We start from the raw sequence: 20,796 nt of genomic DNA, 5'->3' as shown, positions 1-20,796 counted from the left end.
GGGGGTAGGTTGCTTGAGGATCTTGGATTCATGAATAATAAGTGTTCAGCTCATTCTCTTGTAAGCTACAGTGAACTTGGATGATGATTTGGAGCTTGATGTCCAAACATGTGCATAGGCAAGCATTGAAAGCTAGTGACTGAAGATAGAATGTCCTTCATTCTGAAATGGTGGCAACATGGTTTAAACAGTTCCCATTCCTTCCGCAGATTAGCTCCACTCTAGCAGAATATTGTTGGACGCAATGTTGCAGCAGGAGAGGTTAGGAAAGTTGTTTGGATATTGTTGCAGCCTTGCTTCTTGTTAGCAGTGGCATTGGGTTGCTTGGGAACCAGCTAGTTAAAACTTGCGTGACATTATATGGCAGATATAAGAAGAAGGTGATTTTTTTTAAGCACCAAATTTGAGAAAGGTATTCCATATTCTCAGTGGAGTCAGGTCAGAAAAGGCAATACACAGTGGATAATTCTTTTCCCTTAGAATTGACATGCAGTTAAGATAATGTCCAATGTGTCTCTATGAAAGAATCTACAGTAAAGCTCAGGTTATAGTTCTTTGGTAACTGGGAGGCAGCAGCTGAGGATGAACTTTTGGCAAACAACAGGGAAGCCCTCTGTAGTTACCAATATTGGATTTGTCTTCTTTCTTCTGCCATGATTATACAGTCTCTGAGATTCCAGGACATGCCCTCCTCTTCCTTGATGTGAGAGATGAGGTTCTGAATTAGTGAATTAAAACTTTACCAAGTTTTAGGACTTCAGCAGGGATAGTACTGAACTTATCACAGTTAAAAATGAGTTGCTGAATCGCTTGCAATTTTTTTGTTAGAACTACTAGCTCTTTAGGACATGAGTTTCTTGTTGGACCTTGGACTTCAGAGAGAGCAATTTCCATTGCCTCGAAGCAAGTGTTGTTTACAATCTAAGAATGGTTTGTATTTGCAGTTAATAAACCCCTGGACTTTATGGCTGATCTTTTCAAAGCAGCCTGAGTGTTTCTAAATGCCAACTGTCTCTACATAGGTATTGACTTGATGTGAATATTGCAACGCGTAGCACTCAGGCTCTCTGAGAGACATTGACTGAGGAGAGCTATCTTCAGCAACTATGCAGCAAACCTACAGCAATTATCCTTTTGAATAATTGTTTCTGTTGCCTATGTGGTGAACGACATATACCTGTCTGGACACGCACCCCCTGCTGACTGCTCCTGTGGCTCCTCCCACAGACCCCGGTATAAAGGCAATTGAGGCCTGAGCCCTGCCCTCAGTCTCCAGGATGTAGCATGGTGGTCAACTACTGCTTGTTCTTTCTTCCAGTCAATAAAAGCCGACATCTCACGATATCTTGCAATATCTCAGAGTTATTAATGGTGCATCAGCCAATATTCGTATCCAGCAATGAAATCAAATAATATATGATATTGTCAGTATATAATGCACGAACAGCCCTAAGGCATGAGTTTTAATAAAAACATCAAGTACCTCAGTAAAGAAACAAGATACGCGATCACTTGATAAACAATATCAATACCATAGGGTCTTTTAAGAGACTCTACATGGAGCTTAGAAAAATAGAGGGTAATGGTAGGGTAATTCTAGGCAGATTTTAGAGTAGGTTACATGGTCGGCACAATACTGTGCACTGAAGGGGCAGTAATGTGCTGTAGATTTCTATGTTCTAGTATCAGACAAATAATATTAAATAACAAATAATTTCAAACAACATTTTTTCCAGATTAATATCAGACAAGTTGGCATTGATTTTAAACTAGACCACTATTAGAGAAGTTTGACAAAACCAAAAATAGTGAAATGATGTCAATAATAGTTTCATCTCATCTGAAATAGGACAATATGTAGATTTGTAATATATTAAGGGACACAATGGCCATGATGATAAGAATTTTTATTATTCACTGCTGGCCACCAGCCTATATTGAGCAGTCCACCATGGCATTGTTCATTATTATGAAAGATCTTGGCTAAAACATGCACTGTTTTTTTTATACCCATAGATGCTGCCTGAGCTGCCGAGTGCTCCACCATTTTCTGTGTGTCGCTCAAGATTTCCAGCATCTACAGAATCTCTTGTGTTTATATATCTAAAAAAGTAGATTGTCTTGACAGGTTAGCTCAGATGGGACTCCACCTAATTGAATAGTGGTTAACATTTTTATAAGTGAGAATTAATATTCATGTTTTATTTTAGGAACTATGGACAAAAAAAGCCTTAAGGATTATAGTTAATTTTAAAGTAAATGTGCCTGCTCTGCAAGCTAATAATTTTGAATCAAATGTGGTTTGATAGTAAGTTCACTAAAAAAATTTTCTATTTCTGTCTAAAATTTGTAGAGATGTAACATTTACTAACTGCAGATATTTGCTGATGTTATTATTTGGAAGTATTGTTTCTTAATAATTCACCGTTTTTAAAGTTAATCTTTGTTCTCTTTTTCTGTAATTCTTCTCTTTTTCTCCCAGATCTCTCTTCTATTATCAACAATTCCGTGGTTATCCACATCTTTCAGTGTGACTATTTCCAATCCTCCAGTATTGAAGTATAACCTAAAGCTCAGATATTTAGAGAACTATACCCTGGAGAGTCTGCCACTTAGTTATCTTCAAATAACTTTTTGTTCAGATTAATAATTTAACAATATTATTTATATAAATGATCCACCCATACAACTTACAGAAAAACTGAAAGGTTTGGGCAACATAAATTTGGTGGGGAGATTTTATAGTAAATGGTCAGTTATTTATAACTTTCCAAGGATAATTTATCAGACAATACTTTATTCAAAGGAATATAAATTCTTAAGAATTATTTATCCCAGTCTGTTGACCTAATTATTTGGAACTTATGAATCTGATCTCTTTAAATGATATAGAGAGAAATATAAAGCACTTTATGAGAAAACTGGAAAGTGGTTTAGTTTCACATTAAGTAGTGTGAAGCGAAAGACCCATGATGATGTAAAACCATGGTTTATACATAATTGTGACTCTTGAATTTGAATTTGAAGTGAGTGAAGTAAGTTGTGGAAGATGGGAATTTAATCTATATATGGTTACAATATTTCTTTGATCTCTTTTGTAGTTTTATTATATTAGGCAACATTTGTTAGAGCCCAGAAAATCTCATCAATCTCAGACAATACCATCATCCCGCAGAGACTAGTGGAGAAACTGTCGCTGCTTGGCCTTAACACTGCCATGTGTTGCTGGATTCTGGATTTCTTGACAGAGAGACCACAGCCAGTCTGTGTTAGCAGAAACATCTCTGACTCCATCACACTGAGCACTGGATCCCCACAAGGCTGTGTACTCAGCCCACTGCTGTGTACACTGCTAACACATGACTGTGCAGCCAGACTCAAGGAGAACCTGATCATTATATTTGCTGATGATACCACAGTGGTGGGGCTCATCAGCAAAAATGATTAAACAACGTATGGGGAGGAGGTCTGACACCTAGAGAGCTGGTGCAGTTACAACAACTTGATGCTTAATGTCACCAAAACCAGGGAGATGATCGTCGATTTCAGACGGTCTCAGCCTGAGCACACACCCATCAGCATCAGCGGCTCCACAGTGGAGAGAGTGGAAAACATCAAGTTCCTTGGGGTGTAGATCTCAGACAATCTCACCTGGTCCAGGAACACCACTGGGATTGTGAAATGAGCCCAGCAGAGATTGGACTTTCTGAGGAAGCTTAAACAAGCATCACTCCCCACTAACATCTTAACTACATTCTACAGAGGAGTGGTTGAGAGTGTGCTGACCTTTTGCATCACAACCTGGTACTCCAGCTGCAGTGCTGCTGACGAAAAAGCCTTGGTTAGGGGAGCAGAGAAGGTTACTGGGATCTCCCTACCTTCTGTCCAAGACCTCTTTCAGAGTCGATGCCTCCAGAAGACACGGTACATCATTAAATACCCCTCACACCCTCTCCATAAACTGTTTGTTCTTCTGCCATCAGGTAAACATTACAGGAGCATCAAAACAAAAACCACAAGGCTACTAAACAGCTTCCTCCCACAGACAGTCAGACTGCTAAATAGCTGCTCTACCTGACTCTGCTTTGGACACTTTTAACTTGCACTGGACACTTATAAGTTGATTTTAACTGACATGTGGCTGTTGTGTTTTACTATTTATTGTTGTGTTTATTATTTAGTGTTGCATTTGTTATGATTGCACTGCCCCTGGGAAACGCTGTCTCATTCTGTCCTGCAGAGCTGATGTACGGTTAGAATGACAATAAAGTTTTTGAATCTTATAAGTTAAAAGACATTAGACAATCTGTCCATCTTTGCAACCATAAAGATGTGTTAAAAATGAATATCCAAACAGACATAGTTAGCACGACTATATATCACCAGCTTCATGTCAGTTCCAATCATTGAGAAGGATTGAAATGATGTAGTATGATTCTGGGTCCTTTTTTAGGCAGCTATTGGGGATGAACTGAGATACGGGCACTTGCATCTTCCACTACTCCTCTTACCAAATCTGCAATGTGCAAAGAGGTTGGTGGCCATGTCTTCTGCACTGCTGTTGTCCTGAGGGCATTGTACATTGGGTTGATACATCATCTGCACAAGAACAATCTGTCAGAGACCCTCTCACCACCAGCCAAATAAGGATTTGGTGCTTCTTGGTGAGATCTGGCAATGATGTGTCTGCCATATGGGTGGAACAGTTTGCTCTGGAAAGCACCCCACTGTATCAATAGACAGCTTGTTCTGCAGTGTGTGCTGGACGTTCAGTGCTAACTGCTGTCTGGTGGACTTGTGGTCAGAGGAGTTTCTTGGAAGAATTCTTCCGCGAAAGACAAGTAGTGTGGTACTGGGGACAGCCTTCTTTTCTGCAACCCCATGGATAGATAGAACAGCACATAGTGACACTTAGTGCCCACATACTTTGGATCCACATATCACCTGATATAAAACACACAAAGATGGACATCAGAATGAGGTATTTTTGCCTCCATTCTCTGAGGACTTTCAAACTTGCATCACCACCACCTCCCCACTGCCTCTGTTCCACTCTAATCCTTTTATCAGCTATTTTAGATTTATGCTAGCCAATTTGAAGGATTTTCTTCAAGGATTCTTGGGCACCACAATTATGGGCATGTGTCTGTCCAGATTATGGAGAAGAATTTCTCTGGTTGCTTACCTTAGTTACTGGTGTTCTCCACACCCAGGTAGTATTAAAAATGCAGTAAGCTGCATTGTTTGCAATAACAAGTAGGTATAAGCAAGGAATAATCCTGAGTGCACACTACTTAAAACACCATTTTGCTTTATATTTATAAATTGTCCTGGAGTTTAAATTGGACTTTACGCTTACATGAACTTTACTTATAACGAGCAAGGTGAGCTGCCTCAACACCTATACCCAGCTGCACTCAGATCTATTGTAATGAAGTACTTTTAGACAATGGTCACAGCTCAGATCAACTCCCATCTAAGCAAGAACCTGGACACATTGCAATTTGCCCAATGCCACAACAGATCTACAGCGGATGCAACCTCACTGGCTCTCCACTTGGCCTTGAATCACCTGCACAATAGCTCAGTTTTCAACACAGTTATACCCTCAGTTGTAACCTCAAGCTCCAAACCCTTGGCCTCTATACCCCCTTGCAACTGGATCCTTGACCAGAAGACCAGTCAGTGCAGATTGGAGATAACATCTCCTTCTCGTTGACAACCAGCACCATTGCATCTCAAGGATGCATGCTCAGCCCACATCTACACCCATGACTGTGACATTAGGCACAGTTCAAACACCATCTATAAATTTGCTGATGACACAACAATTGTAGGCAGAATTTCAGATGGTGGTACAGGAGTGAAATAGATCAGCTGGTTGAGTGGTGTTGCAACAATAATCCTGCACTCAACATCGATAAGACCGAGGAATTTGATTGTGGACCAGGGAGAAGAAGTTGAGAGAACACACATCAGTCTTCACTGAGGGATCAGTTTCAAGTTCCTGGTTGTCAACATCTCTGAAGATGTGTCATGAGGCCAACATATTTTTGCAATTACAAGGAAGGCACTGCTATGTTTTGAAACTCTAAAACATAAAACTTATTGAAAGGAAAACAAAGGAGTCCGGAATGCTAGTCCAACTTAATTTTTAGTTTATGCAAGGGATGCATGTATGATGCGGTGACAATTTGACGTGTGCCATTTACATACTTCATATATATGACGATAATTACTTAAACAACAAAGATTGCTTAATAAAATATATTTACAATATGACTGAAATATTAAATACATGACAGACACGACAGCAGCTATATTTTCACGATATGTCACCAAAGACTTGCAAATGTCCACAGATGTACCATGGGGTGCTTTCCAACTACAGTAGTCGCATCACTGTCTGGAATGGAGGGGCCACTGCACAAGATTGGAAAAAGATCATGTTATAAACTCAGCAAGCTCCATTACAGGCTTGCTGATGCCTAACATCAAGGGCACCTTCAAAAAGCAATGCCCCATCAAGGCAGTATTAATCATTAAGGATTCCCATTCCCCAGGATATAACCCCCTCCCTTTGCTACCATGAAGAAGGTACAGGAGCCTGAAGACTCACACTCAATGTTTCAGGAACAGCTTCTTCTCCTCTGCCATCAGATTTTTGAATGGATAATGAAACACTTTTTTTTGCTCTTTTTGCACTACTTAATTTAATTTTAAAAAATATATTTTAACACATATGCCAATGATAATAAGCCTGATTCTAATTGCATTTGCCCATTTGCTCTTGCCCCTTTGGAAACAATAAATGAGTGGGTACAAATTTTAAATCAGTAAGTACGGATTTCTAATTAAGCATTGATCATCTTCCAGAAATCGTGCAAAGAAAAACAATAATTGTTTCTTCTATGAGCATGAACCACTGCATATCCTGCCTCTTTAACTCCCTATTTTGGCCTGCGACGAGCGCACCACGACACCAAGCTCCGCCCCATCAGCAGCAGCCCTTACTTTCGATTCTCGCTTTCCTGCCAGCCGCGCAGCAGTTCTTGTTTCGTAGCTTCTCGGAAACCACGTGCTGCTCTTTCCTCACACTCCCTCCGCTCCGGACCTCAGCGCCGGGGCCCCGCGCCCCGCCTCCGCCGCCTGCCCATTGGCCCGCCTGCTCCCACCGGTCAGCGATTGGCCGACTGACGACTCTATCAAGAGAGTTGTCGGGCATCATCACCCTGTGCTTCCGTATTTATGGTCGACTGCAGCGCAAGCGGGCACATTGCAGCTTGTACTTCTGTTTTCGGCTCGTTCGCTGGTTAATCTGATTAGACGTAAATCGACTGGCATTTTTCTACTCCTTTTATTCGACTCAGGTGAGTGGGTTTGATCAGGTGTAAGTCTGCTGCTGGGCGGAATCCTTCTGATTGTATGCAAGGACACGATCAAAAAGGCTCAAACCTGAACAAAAATTGCTTCTCATTGAGTTAGTGATCTTTTTCATTGTTGTATATGTGCATTGCGCAGCATTGAGGGGGTGCTTGGATTAGTACGTGAAATGTGCCGGAACAGGTGTTGCACATGGTAGTAATTGAACAGTAAAGAGCCGGTTAAAGTTGATGCAACTATCTGCCTGATGAGAGGGACATAGACAAAACAAGTACTGGAAATTCATCATCGATATTGATCTGTTTTTTTGGGGGGTGATATTTTGAGAAGGGGGGGTCAAGGATTTGTGTCTTTGCTCTTTTCCACTTTCAGCAACCACCCCATCCAACAATATATCGGACTCGAAAAGTTTTTAAGTTGTCCTTGAAGTATCTTTACTACTTCTCTAAAGAAGTATTTATAATTTTGGAAATGTTAATAGCTCAGTGACTCGTCTGCTGAAGCTTGAAGGTTAATTATATTTCAGGAAAAGGCCTGTATTAAAAACTCTGTATCCTTGAAAAATATTGGGATCCGTGGTTTAAAAAAACATGGCTTAGATTAGTGAGGACAAAGTTCAAAGGCTTACCTTACAATTTCTCCCCCCCCCCCATTCCCTTCCTTTATAAAGTACCCCTGCGTAGTTCGTAATGTGCATATGACGTGGACGATCATGGTCTTTCCATGACCATAATTGTTCTTGGCAAATTTCTACAGAAATGGTTTGCCGTTGCCTCCTGAGCAGTGTCTTTACAAGACGGACGACTCCAGCTATTAGCAATACTCTCCAGAGATTGTCTGCCTGGCGAAAGTGGTTGCATAACCTGGACTTGTGATACACACCGTGGTTGGGGGGGGGGGGGGTGGGAGATGTGGGCTAAGTACCATGCCCAAGGGTGACCTGCAGGCTAACGGAGGGAAGGAGCGCCTTGCCCCTCTTTTGTTAGAGAGATAGAGTAGGGAAGTGGAAATTGAGGACTTTGTAGAGAAGTTCCCACCAGGAATAAAAACGACAATTAAATACACTTGCAAAATAAGTGTACTGGTTTTAAAAATACTTCTACTTTTTCTTAGCACTGTGGATGAAAATTTCTTATTGTAAGAGGTGTCATGAATGGCAGAATTGCAGTTTTAAGTTGGTGAGAAAGTCAAAGATCCTTAGAAACTGCAAGGATAACTTGGAAGTTTAAAAAGTTTGAAGTTCTCCTCACCAGTTTACTTTTGTAATTCTACTGCTGCAGAACAAAAATTTTACTGTTGTGTAAGGCAGTAATTAATAAATCTGATCTTGATTTTTTTCGGTGGATGGCTGTGTTACGTACCCCGTAACTGGGTGTCTGACCAGCAGAGAAAGAAGAATCCGTTGGAGTCTGGTGGTACCAAACTAAGGGTTTTTATTAGTAAACTACACAATACAATATCAAAAATGCAAATATACATATAAAACAAGTTAGCAGTAATAAACCTAAAAGTTTGGGAATAATAATAATCAATAATAAACAAGCTCTATCGATGTCTAGGGGTAAATGACTTGTCATAGAGTATAGAGTTCAGTTCATAAATGCTGAGGTAGTTATGGTTGTTGTATTGAAATCGTTGAAGAGCGAGTGAGAGGTTAACAGCTGCGGCTGGCAAACCTGTTGCTTTCTTAATCCGTCATATCATTGTGGTCATTCAGTTATGACCCCTCTTCAGCTAGACTGTTTTTCTGTGGTGGACTGGTCACTCTGGCATGAGTGGGCACACACACAAGTCCCCACCGGCCCTGCTGTAACACTGAGCTTTACTGACCGATCTCCTGATTCGGTCTCCGAAGCCCCCACCTTTCTGTGGGTTCCCAACACTTAGTCAGTATCCACTGGTGTGTCTGAAGGGTGTCTCTCCAGACCTGTCTTTTATCCCCACTCTCAGGGTCTCAGCAATCCATCAACTCTGAACGACTGAGTCCATCAAATCAGGCCACTCCTGCTATCTCCTGAGGAATGTTAACGAGCAAAGTAAAGTCCTTGTAGTGGAAGGTAAATAATCCAGGAAGAGTCAAAATACAGTAAATCAACAGTCTCTTTCCCCCTCTTGTCTGTAGCAGATGTTCTTGCCTGTTTCATCTCTCTCCCATGAGCAGCATAACAGCAGCAATAGTTCGTAGTTCTCAGGAGGGGGGGGGGGAATGGTTAACTCTGCACCCATTGACCATCAGGTCTGTTCATCACTCATAACAGCTGAAACCAGAGTAATACAGAGCTAACAAATAAAGATATTAAGTAAATAAAACTACAGATTCTGAAATGAGGTTAAAAATATTGGAAACCATTAAAAGGAGCAGGATCACCTCTATCTATGGGACAAGTAGAAGTAAAGACTCATTGAATATTTACTTTAAAACTTTCTCCCAAACTTGAATGTCTCCTTTCCGCATTAAAGTTTTGTTGTGTAAAGATTGAATTTGATCTTCCACATATAAAATATTTTCGGACACTTGTTTGCATGGCAATGTATTCAATGTCCAATTGGCTTTTGGATTTTAATTTCACTGGAGTTCACAGGTAGCAGTTTTATTAGCCGCATACTGCTGCAGTGAATTTTGGCTTAGCGGCTTTATTGTTCGAAGGTCTAATTGCCGCAGACAGCCTGGAATTTCTGTTAACAGCGTTTTTCCTTCAGTGTAAGCAGTGACTTCATTTCATACTCGTAGGCAACGTAGTCCGGTACTCTGATTATAGGGTCAAGTCCTGTCTGAACTAAATAAATAGGCTTATGTGTTCAGATTTTTGCATTAATGAACATTTGTGATTTGCTCCTTGTATGTAGGTGAGCAGAGGAATTGGGTACAGATGGGAATGTGTGGTGGAAATTTTAACAGGTTAGAATAGTTCTGGTGAGCCGGCATACTCGGGGAGCAAAAGTGGTTGTATAAAATGCTAAACTGTAGTAATTTCATTGATCTAGTTAGTACTTAACAATTATTTCATTAATAGCTCACAGCTTTGCAAATGCTGTGCAGTGTTTAATCAGACAATTTGTAAATGTGTCTCTTACACCAGTGATGACAATTTAAAGCTAGTTGATTGACAGCACTGTAGTTCCGGGGAGCCTTGAGGTAAGAGTTGTTCTATGAATGCAAGTTTAAAAGGACTTTACATAGTGGAGTAGGCTTAAATAAACACTGGTATTGGGGAGGAGATGGTAGTGATAATGAGCAATCAAAATATCTGTGCATAGCAAGTAAAACAAATTATTATGGGATTACTCTTTCATCTGTAAATAGTCAATTTGATAAAAGTGAAGCTTCTTCAGAGCTGTGAAATGCTTATCCTGCACAATATGGGAATTCTCTTTTGCCTTGGAGACACAATTACAGAAAGTGCCATTGACTGATGTCCCAGTTGTCCATCTGCTTCGTGGCTTAAACGTTTCAGCATGGGTCATCCTGTAGCTGGTGCCAGTGGAAAAAGACTGGGCAAATGTCAGGGTCAGGGAGCAGAAGGGAGATCTGGTGATCTTTATTGTGGAAATGGGAGGCAGCCAATTATCATGGGCAACAGGACAACATGGTTGAAGTTAGGTTTGCAGAATCCTTGGAGACGAAGAAGCAGGACTTAAATCATCAATGAGTTTGCAAGTAGCATGTTGAGATGGTGTAAGTCTTGTCCATACTGCAGCAACTGCCGCCGCTGGGCTATAAACGTGTAGTCGGAAGAGGACGGGTTGAACTCTGGAAGCACTGGGACTTGTTCTGACGAAATGAAAAGTATGTCAAGTAGGTTATAGGTAGTCCACAGATCAAGATTGGGTTCTGCTTTTACAAGTGCCCTTCAGTTAATTATAGTTTGTAAGTTCAAAACAACACAAACCACTAAAATTAATTGCTCTCTACAATATGGAAATGAATGTCAAGCAAGACTGATAAGAAAGAAAAATTAGTAAAAACGGAGGGAGGGAAATGTTTTTGGATTTGGGAAAGAATGTATGTTAGACTTTGGAATTTTGTAATAGTATGGGAGCTTATTTGTATGTGCCCATAAATTAGTCATTCATAACCTAAAGAAAGTCTGTAGACTTCAGCTGGGATCAATGTCCTCCCTTCGTAATACAATGTAGAATATTTAATTTGACAGGATTTGGGCTGACTAAGAATGTCGTGAAGAAGAGAAAGTGAGAAGTGGCACTAGAGTGAATAATGAAAGCTTTTGGAGAGGTCAGGCTGAGGCGGTATACAGATTATGTCTGATGTATGTGGTCAAAAACTGGAAACTATTAAACAAGGCTCACGATTTTGGGTGCACTCAACTGCATAGTCACAATATTGTAGCATAACAAAGTTTGGTCTTATTTTTAAAATGTAGGAATAGTTTTAAATGACTGGGTAGAAATGTGGCAGGAGATGAGACTGAAGATGCTGGAAGCTAGATTAAATATAAACTGGCTGTTGAGCAGCGCTTGTGAATGCAAAAGGATGGTTGATATTTTGGGTTGAAACTTTTAATTCTTCAACACCTTTGCTACAAGAGTGGTAGTATTGATTAAGAAGAATGCTACTTTGCTAGATTGAGAGGGAATGTCCTGTGAGAATCAAGGTCGTAAACTATATGTTGTGAATTATGAATTTAATTGCACCTCGGGACCTATTTGTACATCGTCTGAGGTTTCTGGAAGTACTCTTCAGAACTTTCTGGCCAAGTCAGGAAGATAAATGGGTCGGGCCAGGTGGTGCAAATATTGATGAAGAACGTCAGGAAAATGGGAACGAAAAGGATATTTATCAACCTGTTTTTTTAAAAAAAAAACTTACTTCTGTATACAGGTGGCCCCAGTTTTTTGAACGTTCACTTTATGACAGCTCGCTGTTAGGAAAGACCTACCTTAGTTACCTACTTTCACTAACGAAGAGAGTTACTGTTGCAAAGAAAAGGTAACGCGTGCCCCGAGCAGCCAAGCTCCTCCCCCGGAACTGCATTCTAGCTGCCGTTGCTTAAACAAGTGCTTGTGAGCATCTGTGCTTTATCTCGATTTATGTGTTATGCTTTGCATAAAACTAGACATAATTGTTTGGATCATGGTGAACGAAGTAAGGACATTGTCCACATGTTGAACTTGTCTGCATCCACCATTCGCACTATCTACAGAGAGAGAGAGAATCTTGAAAGCTGCCAATGTTACTGTTGGTTCTGCTCGTAGCAAAGTGGTCTCTTTATGTCGGCATCCAATAATGAATAAAATGGAAAGTCTATTTGAGTGAATTAATGGGTGTACAAAGTGTGGTGGTCTGTTAATTATCTCATACTTAAAAGGAGAAATCAGTCTTTTTAATAAGCTGAAACCGAGAAACAATGGAGATGAAAGTGTTGTGAAAGTGGAATTTAAAGGTACTCATGGGTGGTTTGATCAATTTCTGAGGCGACGGCAGCTTCATAGTTTAACGTTTACCAGAGTGTGTTTCGGCTGATACTGAAGCTGCTGAAAAATTCCCAGCAGAACTGAAGAAAATAATTACAGAAGGTGGTTATTCGTATAAACAAGTGTTTAACTGTGAAGCTCCTTGCCTGTTCTCCATCTTCCTCTGGTGCTCCCCTCCCCTTTCTTTCTTCCAAGGCCTTCTGGCCTATGATATTCCCTGTTCTCCAGCCTTGTATCCTTTTTGCCAATCAACTTCCCAGCTCTTGGCTTCATCTCTCCCCCTCCCGTCTTCTCCTATCATTTCGGGTCTCCCCTCCCCCTCCCACTTTCAAATATCTTACTATCTTTTTCACATTAGTCCTGATGAAGGGTCTCAGCCCAAAACATCGACTGTACTTCCGATAGATGCTGCCTATCCTGCTGCGCTCCACCAGCATTTTGTGTGTGTTGACTGAATAGGGCTGCTGTGCAGCAGTTCCCAGAGAGACAGCAGCAAGACATTTTGGCTGATGTTGGGAAGGGGGGTAGCTCCCAAATTTACTGAGGGGTCTAGTGCTGATTAATGAAATCCATACAGGGAGAAAATCCTGGATAAAGGCTCTCTGTGTAGAGCTTTTTTCCCCTAAAAAGAAAGGTTTTGACTTTTCTGGTGAATATCCAGTCTGCATGTTCATATGCCCATCGTCCAGTAGTCTTCCTTGAATAGTAAAAATGTCATAAACATACTTCAGCATAACCTGCCCAAGATCCCATCTAAGCCAGCACCTTTGACCCACACTTCTCTCAACCTTTCCTGACCAAATGTCTTTTAAATGTTGTTACTGTACTTGCCTCAACCACTTCCTCAGGCTGCTTGTTCCACATGTACATTACTGTCTCAGATCCCTTCTATTCCCTCTAAAACTGATGCCCTCTAGTTTTTAATTCTCATTCACTGCAGAAATGATGACCTTTAAGTTCCTCATGATTTTGTACATCTCTAAGATCACCTAAACTCCAAGAGTAAATTAATAGCCTGCCAAACTTTCACTGTAGCCCAGGCCATCAGTCCTGGCAACATGCTCGTAAATCTCCATTGTCCTCTTTTCAGTTTAATGCCATCCTTGTACAGTGTGTAATTTTTTTTTAAATGTCCAATACTCCAGGGGCAGGCTCACTAATATCTCATGCAGCTGCAACGTGATCTTCCAGCTCCTGTACTTCAGGCTCTGGCTGATAAAGGCCAGTCTGCCAAACATCTTCCAACCACGACAACTTCCAGGGAGCTTTTGTATTCCTAGCACCCTCTGTCCTACAGCAACCCCTGCCGTACTCAAAGTGCAGCATCTTGTATTTGCTATTCCTTGACCCATGTCACCAGCTGGCCGTGATCCTTTTTTTTTCTTTGCTATCTGCAATGCCACCTAGTTTAGTGTTATCTGTAAACTTAGGAACAGTACCTTCTACATTCTCATCCAAATTGTTTATTAATTGTCAAATGGTGATGGTCCCGGCACTGATCCCTGTGGCATACCACTGGTCAGAGGCACCCTCTGTGCCCTGCTATCAAGGTTCAAAGTAAATTTATTATTAGTGTACATATGTCACCATATACAACCTGGTGATTCATTTTCTAATAGGAAATTGCAGTAAGTACAAGAAATGCAATAGCATCAATGAAAGACTGTATCTGATAGGATGGACAAACAACCAATGTACAAAAGATAAACCCAGCAAAAACAAAGAGAAATAAATGATCATGTAGTAAATCTCAAGAACATGAGATGAAGAGTTCTTGGAAGTGGGGGAACATAGTTTGGGGGAACAGTTCAGTGAAGCGGCAATAAGTGAAGTTGCCTCTTCTGATTCAAGATCTTGGTGGTTGAGGGGTAATAATTGTTCTGAATTTGTTGGTGTTGGTCCTGAGGCTCTTGTGCCTTCCTGATGTCAGCAGCTAAAAGAGAGCATGGCCCAGATGGTGGGGCCCTTGATGGATGCTGCTTTCCTGCAACAGTGCTCTGTGTAGATGTGCTTAATCTGTGATGGACTGGGCAGTATCCACTACTTTTTGTAGGCTATTCCATTCAAGGGCATAGGTTACCAGCTATGTATCCTTTTGGCCTACTTTCCTGGGATCCCATGTGATCTAATCACTCAGACTAGCCTACCACACGTGGCTTTGTCCTTCTCTTTTATTTTTGCTCATACAGCTGTCGAGGCTATACCACCTAGTTCCAAGTCTGGCTAGTGCTGTTAGACGCTCTGATGAACAGGCATTGTTTCAGTTCTGCAGCTGCTTACTGAGATAAACCTACCCTCTGAGTAGGCTACAAAGCTGTCAAAAGTGTTTCAATTAAATTATCTATAAACTTGTAAGGGAAGAATGTGCTTTTGATTTCTTTGGCATTTGTCACCCAGTACCACAAGCAGCAGAAATGAGGTAAAATGTCCCTGGTGTGGCACCTCCCACCCTGGTTACTCATTGGCATCTTGATGCCCACTTTTGATGAAGAACTCTGCCCTGTACCCACTTGGTTTTTGAAACTTGGGCACCTCAAACAAATTTCATCTCAGTTGGATTCCATGCAATGGTTGGTTAGATGAAAAAGTTGCATTTGTGACCAGCAACTTTTATCCTGCCTCTTCTGGAGTTTGTTTTTCCTTTTGCAGGTGCTAAAGGATGGCAGGAGACCCAATGGTGTAGTGGTTACTGAAATGCTTTACAGTGCAAGCTGTAAGATCAGGGTTCAATTCCAGCTTCTAAGGAGATTGTATGTTCTCCCCATAATTCTGCAAATTTTCTAGGGGTGATTTGGCTACCAACCGGGGCATTCCAAAGATGTTCAAGATGTACTAAGTTGTAGGCATGCTATGCTGACACTGAAAGTATTCCCCAGCCTGTTTTGACATATGTGACAAAATTAATTTAGATCTGCCACGTGCCAACACCAAAATAGAATCAATGAAAGACTGCACCAACTTGGGTGTTCAGCCAGTGAGCAAAAGATGATAAACTGCACAAAAATAAAAAGAAAGCTATAATAAATGGGCAATAAATATCGTGAACATGAGATGAAATGTCCTTGAAAGTGAGTCCATTAGTTGTGGAAACATTACAATGATGGGGCAAGTGAAGCTATCCCTTTCGACTCAAAAGCCTGATAGGTGAGGGGTAATAACGGTGTTAAACTTGGTGGTGTGGGTTCGGAGGTTCCTGTGCCACCTCCCTGATGGCGGCAGAGAGGTGACAATGCTGCTTTCCTTGAACGGAGCTTTGTGTAGATGTGCTCAAGGGTGGGGAGGGCTTTACTTTGTGATGGACTGGGCTGTACCTTTCAAGGGAATTGGTGTTTATTACCAGGTTGTGATGCAGCCAATCAATATACTTTCCACTGCAGGGGTATAGAAATTTTTTCTAAAGTTGGATGTCATTCCAAATCTTTGCAAACTCCAAAGGAAGTAGAGATGCTGCCATGCTGTTTTTTCTAATGCTAGTTGCATGCTGGGCCCAAGATGGGTCCTCTGAAATAACATTGAGGGATTTAAAATTACTGACCCTCTACCTCTGATCTTCCCATGTGGTCTGGCTCACGGACAGCTAGTTTCCTTCTGAAATCCATAATCAGCTCCGTGGTCTTGGTGATAATGATTAAGAGGCTGTTATGATACTACTCAGCCAGACTTCCAATCTCCCTCCCATTCTGCCTAACAGCAGCTGGAGCCCTGAGCTGTGACGGATTCCTTACTGGATTTACAGCTGGTTCCTGCTGTGGCACTGGGGAACAGCTGGGAAGGCAGGAGTTTCCACTGGGTTCCCAGAGTGGAGGGAACAGGTACAGAAATCCTTTAAGTAATGCATGGCCGCATCTATAATGACCCCTATTTGTGGACGTGTTCTTGGAACACGTCCTGAGCACCATGTGAGATGCAGAGCTTAATGTTGGCAAACCATAAATGGCTTAACTGGATTTGAGAGATGGGCTGGGTGTGGGTAAACTTTCAATCCAGATTTAAATGGTGGTTTTGTTGTTTCAAATGAGATGCCTGTATGAAAGGGTTGTAGCTGATCTCATCCAGTTCCTTGTGCGTGCTCCACAGCACACCTTGCTGTTTAATGCAGTTGCTACTGAGCAGTTACAAAGCTGCATGGTCTGGATCAAATGTTAACTGTTGGGGCACTTTACTGAAGTTGGAGCCAAGAAGTATAGGGTACCATTGTGCAAGTTTGTCTCAGAAAGTAATGATCTCCGATTTGGAATGGGGAAATTTGCCTCCTGGTATTTCTCACCTTGATTTTGGGATGGGGTGGGGAAGAAACAAAACCAAGGCTTCAGCCATTGTAATGTGAGGTGTGCTTTAGAGTGATACTACGATTTTTTAAAAGTCGTTTAAAATTTTACCTTTTTACCTACCACGGGATTTCTCTGGAGTCATTTTGGTAGCAGTTTACATTCCACCTCAGGCCAATATCAAGCAGGCTTTAGATGATCTGACTAATGGGATCAACATGCATGAAACAGTGCACCCTAACACCTTCACCATTGTTTTGGGAGACTTTAACCTGGCCAGTCTGGGGGGTAAAAAATTCACTAAGCAACTACCATAAACAGATCATTTGCAGAGGAAAAACACACTGGACCATTGCTACACCAACATCAAGAATGCCTACTGTGCTATTACACGCTCTCACTTCAGGAAGTCTGATCGTCTAGCTGTACTTCTAACTCCCTGAGTATAGGCAGAGACTGAAGACTGCAGCACCAGCAAAGAAGATCAAGAAGGTATGGACAAGAGAATCACAGGAGTGCCTACAAGACTGCTTTGAATCATTGGACTGGACTGTATTCGGGGATTCATCTTCGAACTTGGATGAGTATGCTGCAGTTGTCACTGACTTCATCAGAACCTGTGTGAATGAGAGAGTGCCCACAAAGACTTGCTGTACATTCCCAAACCAAAAGCTGTGGATGAACCAGGAGATGCATCATCTGCTGAAGGCTAGGTCTGTGGCATTCAAGTCTGGTAACCTAGGCCTGTACCAGAAAACCAGGTATGATCTACAAAGGGCTATTTCAAGGGCGAAGAAACAATTTCGAATGAGGTTAGAGGTGACAAGACAGTCTGCAAGACAGTACTTCCTACAAAGCGATGTTTCAATACCATCTGAACTCAACACTTGTGTGCACGCTTTGAAAGGGAGAACACAACAATAGCTATGAAAATCCCTGCTGACTCTTATTTCTGTCTCAGAGGCCAATGTTAGGCTGTCTTTAAAGAGAGTGAACCCTCGCAAGGCGTAAAGTCCCGATGGAGTACCTGGTAAGGCTCTAAAAACCTGTTAACCAACTGGCAGGAGGATTCAAGGACATTTTTAACTTCTCACTGCTATGGGCAGAGGTTCCCACTTGCTTCAAAAAGGCAACAGTTATACCAGTGCCTAAGAAGAATAATGTGAGCTGCCTTGATGACTACCATCCAGTAGCACTCACTTTGACAGTGATGAGATGCTTTGAGAGGTTGGTCATGACTGGACCGAACTCCTGCCTCAGCAAGGACCTGGACCCATTGTAATTTGCCTATAGCCACAATAGGTCAACTGCAGATGCAATCTCAATGGCTCTCCATGTGGCTTTAGACTACCTGGACAACACAAACACCTCTGTCAGGATGCTGTTTATCGACTATAGCTCAGCATTTAATACCATCATTCCCACAACCCCGATTGAGAAGTTGCAGAACCTGGGCCAATGTACCTCCCTCTGCAATTGGATCCTCAACTTCCTAACTGGAAGACCACTTTCTCTGTGGATTGCTGATAAAATATCATCCTCACTGACTATCAACACTGGTGCACATTGGGGGTGTGTACTTAGCCCACCGCTTTACTCTCTGTATACATATGACTGTGTGGCTAGGCATAGCTCAAATACCATCTATAAATTTGCTGATGATATAACCATTGTTGGTAGAATCTCTGGTGGTGACGTGAGGGTGTACAGGAGTGAGATATGCCAACTAGTGGAATGGTGCCACAGCAACAACCTGGCACTCAACATCAGTAAGATGGAAGAACTGATTGTGGACTTCAGGAAGGGTAAGACGAAGGAACACATCCCATCCTCAGAGGGATTAGAAGTGGAGAGAGTGAGCAATTTGAAGTTCTGGGTGTCAAGATCGCTGAGGATCTAACCTGTTCCCAACATATCAATGTAGTTATAAAGAAGGCAAGATAGCAGCTATACTTTATTAGGAGTTTGAAGAGATTTGGCATGTCAATGAATACACTCAAAAACTTGTAGTTGTATCGTGGAGAACATTCTGACAGGCTACGTCATGGTGTGGTATCGAGGGGCTTCTACACAGGACTAAAAGAAGCTATAGGTGGTTATAAATCTAGTTGGCTCCATTTTGGGTGCCAGCCTACAAAGTGCCCAGGACATCTTTAGGGAGTGGTGTCTTAGAACGGCAGCGTCCATTATTAAGGACGTCCAGCAACCAGGGTATACTCTTTCCTCACTGTTACCATCGGGTTGGTGGTATGGAAGCCTGAAGGCACACACTCAGCGATTCAGGAACGGTTTCTTCCCTTCAGCCATCCAACTCCTAAATGGACATGGAATCTTTGGTCATTACCTTTTTTTTTTAATAACCAGTATTTATGTTTTCACATGTTTTAATTTATTCAATATACGTAATAGATTTACTTGTTTATTACTGTTACATACCCCGTAACTGGGTGTCTGACCAGCAGAGAAAGAAGAATCCGTTGGAGTCTGGTGGTACCAAACTAAAGGTGTTTATTAGTAAACTACACAATACAATATCAAAAATGCAAATATACATAAAACAAGTTAGCAGTAATAAACCTAAGTGTAGGAATAATAATAATCAATAATAAACGAGCTCTATCGATGTCTAGGGGTAAATGAATTGTCATGGGAAAGTTTAGAGTTCAGTTCATAAAAGCTGAGGTGGTTATGGTTGTTGTGTTGAAATCGTTGGAGAGAGAGCGAGTGAGATGTAACAGCTGCAGCAGGCAAACTTTTGTGGCTTTCTTAATCCATCATATTGTTGTGGCCATTCATTTATGATCACTCTGGTCTTCAGCTCGACCGTTCTTCTGTGGTGGACTCGTCACTCTGCCATGAGTGGACACACACACAAGTCCCCACCGGCCCTGCTATAACACTGTGAGCTTTACTGACCGATCTCCTGGTTGGGTCTCCGAAGCCCCCACCTTTCTGTGGGTTCCCAGCACTCAGTCAGTGTCCACTGGTGTGTCTGAAGGGTGTCTCTCCAGACCTGTCTTTTATCCCTACTCACGGGGTCTCAGCTATCCATCAACTCTGAATGACTCCTGCTGTCTCCTGAGGAATGTTAACGAGCAAAGTAAAGTCCTTGTAGTGGAAGGTAAATAATCCAGGAAGAGTCATAATACAGTAAATCAACAGTCTCTCTCCCCCTCTTACCTGTAGTAGATGTTCTTGCCCGGGCTTTATCTTTCTCTCTCAATAGCAGCATAGCAGCAGCAATAGTTCATAGTTCTCGGGCGGGGGGGGGGGGGGGGGGTTGGGAATGGTTAACTCTGCCCCCCCATTGACCATCAGGTCTGTTCATCACTCATAACATTATTCTTTAATTTATTTTTTTTCTCTGCTAGATTATTACATTGAATTGCTTCTGCTAAGTTCACAAATTTTCACGTCACATGCCAGTGATAATAAACCTGATTCTTTTTGTACAATTTCTCTGCAGTATGTCACAGTGGTACCAACTACAACAGCTAGACTCCAAATTCCTGGAGCAAGTTGACCAGCTGTATGATGACAACTTTCCAATGGAGATCAGGCAATATCTTGCCCAGTGGCTAGAGGCAAAAGATTGGTAGGTGCTCCTGTTGATTTATATCAGTCATTGAAGGACAACTAGCTGGGATATGAAACAGATTTATTTGCACTTGCCCAATTTTTATTATAAATTTAATATCCAATCTTTTTATTC

At 41.7% G+C, this 20,796-nt stretch overlaps 1 protein-coding gene across 2 annotated transcripts in view; it reads left to right on the top strand.

Annotated features, from left to right (window-relative positions):
* Positions 1-7,224: 7,224 nt before the first annotated feature.
* Positions 7,225-20,796, top strand: part of stat1a (signal transducer and activator of transcription 1a) — a 63,181-nt gene continuing 49,609 nt past the window's right edge. The window contains exons 1-2 of one of the 2 annotated variants that reach the window (XM_059966894.1): positions 7,225-7,370; positions 20,551-20,679. In XM_059966894.1, coding sequence (XP_059822877.1) covers positions 20,552-20,679 — 128 coding nt within the window. In that variant the 5' untranslated portion in view covers positions 7,225-7,370; position 20,551. The remainder of the gene's footprint in view (positions 7,371-20,550; positions 20,680-20,796) is intronic. The other variant, XM_059966892.1, reaches the window with a different exon arrangement.

Source organism: Hypanus sabinus, chromosome 4, assembly GCF_030144855.1.
Source record: "Hypanus sabinus isolate sHypSab1 chromosome 4, sHypSab1.hap1, whole genome shotgun sequence".
Taxonomy (NCBI): Eukaryota; Metazoa; Chordata; class Chondrichthyes; order Myliobatiformes; family Dasyatidae; genus Hypanus; species Hypanus sabinus.
The sequence above is the reverse complement of the archived record's forward strand: the minus strand, read 5'-3'. Positions and strand labels throughout refer to the sequence as shown.